This window comes from Triticum dicoccoides, chromosome 3B (assembly GCF_002162155.2).
Source record: "Triticum dicoccoides isolate Atlit2015 ecotype Zavitan chromosome 3B, WEW_v2.0, whole genome shotgun sequence".
NCBI lineage: Eukaryota > Viridiplantae > Streptophyta > Magnoliopsida > Poales > Poaceae > Triticum > Triticum dicoccoides.
Genome location: NC_041385.1, coordinates 8,766,931 through 8,773,166, shown reverse-complemented (window position 1 = coordinate 8,773,166; position 6,236 = coordinate 8,766,931). Strand labels below are relative to the sequence as shown.

Sequence of the window (6,236 nt, the reverse complement as noted above, 5' to 3'; positions counted from 1 at the left end):
CCTACTAACTACTCCCTCCATAAAGAAATATAAGAGCATTTAGATCACTATGTTAGTGATCTAAACACTCTTATATTTCTTATAGAGGCAGTATAGCTACTAAAGAGACTAAATAATAGCGAGGAGCTGCTTTAGGCTGTAGTAGTGAGAATACCAAGGAAGGAGAGATACGCGCACCGTGATTGCATGTGTGAACATCCACCTCAATTTTACTTTAATCGGTTCCCACAAAAAAAACTTTACTTTAATCGCCGTTACTGGCCGGCCAGCACCTATTCCGTCCCATCCAAACACTGAAATGTCGCTCTCATGCACATACCCTACCAGCTTGAGGCCTAAGCTACAACCATCTATATATTGGCATCGACCACACCGTGGGACGGTGGGAGCAAAGGCGGCATCATGTCATTGACCACCAATGTCGATGGTACGTACGCATGACTACTTTCCTATGTTTGGCGATGATGGCTAGCTCGCCGACGGAATATATATTTGTCCCGCTGTAATTTTAACTGTTGTCTTGTCTAGTGTTTAAGCCGCCCCGCAGAGGCTATTACTGGAGCTATTACATCATCACAAGCTCTCAAGAGCTAGAGTCCGCCCTGGCGCAAACCTATCCGGTACCTACGCAATCATTTTAATTAACTGCTGTGTTTCTCGTTGGATTTAATGAATTTCTGAAGCTATGATTTTTCTGTTTGAAATCAAGGTGGTGCTCATGTTCTGGGCGAGCTGGAACGAGCCGTGCAGGGTGATGATGAGACCCTTCAGGGCCATGGCCGTGGCTAAGAGGTGGGCCGCCATATTCTGCCAGGTGGACGTCGACAAGTTCAAAGTATGACAACGTAGGCATGCGTGGATATTACTCCCTCTGTAAAGAAATATATTAACATTCTTATATTTCTTGAGGGGGTATTTCTTTACAGAGAGAGTAACTAATTTCGGATCGGATAACCAAACTGTGCATGTATAACTCGTACCTCACTGATATCACGTTCACAGGATATCGTGGAGCGGTACCGAGTGGAGGCGCTGCCAACGTTCCTGCTGCTCAAGCAAGGCGTGGAGAAGGGCAGGGTCGTCGGCGCCAAGGTCGCGGACCTCAGAACCATCATCATGGCCAACATATGAATGATACAGTACTACTGGTACTAGGCAGGATATGTCGACTGATGGTATTTTCATCAGCCGGCCTTTCCATTAGGTATATAGGTGAATCAACAGTTGCCACATGTATCGATTCATCTCGTCGAAAATCCCAATCACTTCCTTCTTAAACTGCCTTGCTGCACTCTGTCGGTCTAGGAAACTACTGTGCACATGACATATAGGGTGAACGACCATTGCACGATGACCCATCTAGCGGTTTGCAAACATGTTTGTTGCCATGCATGGACGGCTTCACTGGATTGTGGTTCAAAAATCATCTGTCGCCTCCATAGCAGGCCCGATATAAATAGCATACTGTGCCTGAGTTGTGCACTTGCCAATACAAAGTGTTTTTTTTGAATGTATCTATTTTTATAAAGCATTAAAGTTTATCTATTTATGAACAAACTATAGCATCTGAAAATCATTTATTTCTAACTTCAAGTTTTGTTGTCCAATTATTTTATTATATCTGGCATTGAATCGCTCCATACGGGTAAACCAAGCAACCATTAAATCCAAACAACGCCAAAGAGAGACGATCACACATCTATCTATCTATAGAGATACTAAGCTCCCTTGAATTGAAACCTTCTGGTGCTTTGACGGTTGTGCGAGTCGCTGAGGACCCCACGCGCAAGTGTGTGGTGTTTAGTTTTTATTTCTTCTTTAAGCTCCCTTGAATTGAAGCGTTCTGGTGCTTTGACGGTTGTGCAAGTCGCTGAGCACCCCACGCGCAAGTGTGTGGTGTTTAGTTTTTATTTCTTCTTTAAGCTCCCTTGGATTGAAGTGTTCTGGTGCTTTGACGGTTGTGCGAGTCGCTGAGCACCCCACGCGCAAGTGTGTGGTGTTTAGTTTTTATTTCTTCTTTAAGCTCCCTTGGATTGAAGTGTTCTGGTGCTTTGACGGTTGTGGGAGTCGCTGAGGACCCCACGCGTAAGTGTGTCGTGTTTAATATTTATTTCTTCTTTTTCCATGTTTTAATTCATGAGTGCTTACTTAAATTTGTGTACTTGAAAAAACATAAACATAGTTTAAAATCTTCTTCTGAGCTAGCAGTGGGCGAGCAAGAAAGAAATAAACAAGCAAGAGGACCAGTGAGCCAAGCTAAGCAAATGACCCGTGTGAGCGTTGTAGTAGCAATTCCATGATTTTAGCATGAAATAGGAGCAATCAATCACCACCGGCTGACATCAAGACCGAAATGTGCAAAGATTTCACAACCACGCATCAAACAGCTCATCAATCTTAGAAAAATACTGCAACAACAACCCAACATGATATACGAATAAAAAAACACCACCAGTAAAAAATTAAAACACAAAGCTAATAAAGATAAAATCAAAACAAAACAACTGATTGCGATAATCTATAGATATAAAATAGTTAATTTCACTAGTGTAGAATGGTGCGGTGAAGCACGCATTAGCCTCAAGTATCTATTTTATTATATATTAAAAGTACATTACGGGCCAACCGGAAAAAATATCCAACAAAAAATTAGAAACGTCTATCCATTAATTTCGTGTACCTTTATTTAACTTGCTATTACAACATTAGGTCTTTGTAATGGATCCACTTGATCTAATGTGTAAACAAAATTCTCATGGAAATCCATTGACTATACATATATACGTGCAATCTATCAAACTCCATCCAAATAGAACATGTACCCTATGATGGAAATTCCTCAGCACTGGAGTAAGAGCATCTCCAGCCGCACCCCCAACAGGCCCTTTCCAGGCGTTTTTTTCGTGCCGGCGCCAAAAATTCGCCCCAGTCGCGCCCCCAGGACGCCGAATTCCGCCAGCTCGGCCCGTTTTTGCGCCGGGTGATCGCAGGCCGAACCCGGCGCACTGGGGAGGGGGGGGGGCTCGGGGGCTCTAGCGCAAGGGAAAAGCGCTCCTGGAGCCACATTGTCAGGCGAAAAGTCAAGCCACCCGTTCAGATTCGCCTCTGACCCCCCGCGCTCGGCCGCCACCCTGCGTCACCCTGCCGATCCCGGCGCTGTCCACCGCCTACCGCTTCTAGGTAGATCATTTACCGCCGAGAAAAAGAAGGTGTTTCACTAAGGCAGCCTCTCCGCCGCCGTCTGGGCACCTTTTCCGGCTTTCCGGCCGCGCAGAGCCAGTACACCGGCGGGTTTGCGTCCACCTCGCCCGCAAGGTGTTCCATGATTTGCCCGGCCCGGCGATGGACTCCTAAGATGACGAGGTGCTCGCGACGTTGTTGGAGGAGGAACTCGAAGCCGACGTCCAGGAGCAGGAGCATCTCATAGTGCTCGCCGCTCTCGCCGGCTTGCTTGCGAGCAGTGAAAAGCCGCGGCGAGGTGGCTCGGCTCCTAGGCGGGTGAAAGCAAAGAACCGGCATCGTCTGAAAGGCTACTGCATGCTCTACTCAGACTACTTCGCCGACGCTCCATTGCACAGTGAGAAAACATTTCGGCTCCATTATCAGATGAGCCGAAAGCTTTTCCTCAGGATTGTGAATTCCATCTGGGAGTTCGACAACTACTTCAAGTGCAAGATGGATTGCACCGGCACACTTGGATTTACCTCGATCTAGAAGTGCACGAGAGCTATGAGGATGCTTGCATACGGACCTCCCGGTGATTCACTCGACGATTATGGGCGCATGGACGAGTCCACCACCCAGTACTAGGAAAAAGCCTACTAATGGCGCACTGGTTTTGCCTACTAATGGCGCATTACCAGTGCGCCATTAGTAGCACGCCACTAGTATTTTTTACTAATGTCGCACCACTGGTGCGCCAATAGTATCTGGTATACTAATGACGCACCAGGCTGTGTGCCATTAGTTTTGCCCACAGTGCGCCACTAGTGTCTTCCATACTAATGGCGCATCACATTGCAGTGCGCCATTAGTAATAATTTTTTAATTTTTTTTTCTTAATCTCAGGTCACTATTTCACCTATGAGATATCCAACACATATATATACAACAAGCATCCATATAACAATCATAGCCAACACACAAGTTCCATCATATATACATACATAGCCAACACACAAGTTCCATCATATATACATACATAGCCAACACATAGTTCCATCGTTACATATTACAAAAGTTTCACATTGTTCATCCAACACCGTTATCCATCAATTCACAAAAGTTTCACATTGATACAAAATAAAAACACAAATGGAAAAGAAGCACTCCATCCACGCAAGCTTCCGTCAATTAAATCAAATCTGCAAAATGATAAACAAGAAGTTAGAAGAAGAAAAAGAAGAAGACTAGAAGAATACTAGAAGAAGAAGAACACTAGAAGAAGAAGAAGAAGAATTTTTGAAAAGAAGAAGAATAAGAAGAAGACTATAAGCTTATTATGTAAACTTGATCATTTTGTGCTAACATAAGTTATTTTGGAGCTAACCTATAGGAAACTAAGCATATAAGCTCTAAGTTAGTATATTAAAGCCAACTTAGATAAAATGAAGCTAACCTATGTCATTTTGGAAAAGAAGAAGAATAAGAAAAAGACTATAAGCTTATTATGTAAACTTGATCATTTTGTGCTAACATAAGTTATTTTGGAGCTAACCTATAGGAAACTAAGCATATAAGCTCTAAGTTAGTATATTAGAGCCAACTTAGGTAAAATGAAGCTAACCTATGTCATTTTGAAAAAGAAGAAGAATAAGAAAAAGACTATAAGCTTATTATGTAAACTTGATCATTTTGTGCTAACACAAGTTATTTTGGAGCTAACCTATAGGAAACTAAGCATATAAGCTCTAAGTTAGCATATTAGAGCCAACTTAGATAAAAATGAAGCTAACCTATAGGAAACTAAGCATATTAGAGATAACATAGGTAACTAAGTATATATATATATATATCATTTTGGATAACTAACCTATAGGAGATCTGACATACCTGACAAAGTTCAGTTCTCATGCATTGTTCTTCTCCTTCTCCTTCTCCTTCCTCTTCCTGATGCACCAAGAGCGGCGAGGCGGTGGAGGCAGTGGAGGCAGTGGGATGTAGTCTTCTACCATAATTGGCGTGGTCATGTCGCCCAGCTGTGGGATCGCCGGCGCCACCACCGGTGCATGGTCATTGTCAGGCACCACCACCATCGCGAGGCCACCTTTAGGCACGACCATCGCTAGGTCATCCTCAGCCACCACCATCTCTTGCCCTTGGTCAGCCACCACCAGCGCTAGGTCATCCTCAGCCTGATGCCCATCGTCATCCTGCAGCTCCTCATCCTCACTCTGCTTCTCTTCTCCCGCACTCCAGTCCGGATCATCCTTCTTGTTGTCTATGCTGCTGCCAGAATCGCTGCTGCTTTCGCTACAGCCAGAATCGCTGCTGCTTTCGCTATAGCCATAGTCGCTGCTGCTTTGGCTGTAGCCAGTTTCGCTGCTGCTGCTCCCATTACCTGTTCAAAATGCAACAATGACCGTTAACAATTGCTGTGAGACAAAGCCAAATGTAGAGGAATAAGAAGAGGCAGAACGTACCGGCATCATCATCGGCAGCATAGCGCATGCGACACATAGTCGTGTTGAACACCTTCATGATGAGCATGGTGGCGTCGTCGTCGTATCTGAAGAGAAGGAAGTACCCCAGCCGCAGGTCGTAGGCACGGTAGAACTTCTCCCACCCATGAGACAAGTACATGTGGCCCTTCTTGATCACCAACTCCACATCCCACTGCCTGCGAAACCCGTTGCCGGCCTGTCGTAGCTTCACATTATTTGGCGGATCTTCACCCATCAACATGTTCATAAAACTGTCAGGCAGCCTCTGCAGTTTGGGACAATGAGTGATGTAGCAAACAACAGATATCATAATGAGATGGGTGAAGGGGAGATCTCTCGTTTTATATACCTGCGTCATGGATGATACTGAAGTCTCAAGTATGACAGTGAAGAACTCGGAAGCATCCAACTCGTACTGCGGTGTAGCAGAGCGGCGGTGGCTGCTTCCCGCCATCTCTGATAAGCAGCAGAAGAGACCAATTAGTACCCTTACAACAGATCATAAAACATGCATGATAACAGGCATTAGTCGCAAGTACCCCATATGTCCTATTTTTAGCAAAGTCATGCTAA

At 44.7% G+C, this 6,236-nt stretch overlaps 1 protein-coding gene across 1 annotated transcript; it reads left to right on the top strand.

Annotated features, from left to right (window-relative positions):
- The first annotated feature begins 378 nt into the window (after positions 1–378).
- LOC119280470 (thioredoxin-like) lies at positions 379–1,496 on the top strand. Its single transcript, XM_037561305.1, has 4 exons — positions 379–427; positions 529–620; positions 710–835; positions 1,003–1,496. The coding sequence occupies exons 1-4, from the start codon at positions 403–405 to the stop codon at positions 1,129–1,131; spliced, it is 372 nt and encodes a 123-aa protein (XP_037417202.1). The 5' UTR covers positions 379–402; the 3' UTR covers positions 1,132–1,496.
- The last annotated feature ends 4,740 nt before the right edge of the window (positions 1,497–6,236 follow it).

Coding starts and splice junctions, on each gene's coding strand:
- LOC119280470 (XM_037561305.1), top strand. CDS start 403: ATGTCATTGACCACCAATGTCGATG. Junction 621..709: donor CCCTGGCGCAAACCTATCCG/GTACCTACGCAA, acceptor TTTGAAATCAAG/GTGGTGCTCATGTTCTGGGC. Junction 836..1,002: donor TGGACGTCGACAAGTTCAAA/GTATGACAACGT, acceptor TCACGTTCACAG/GATATCGTGGAGCGGTACCG.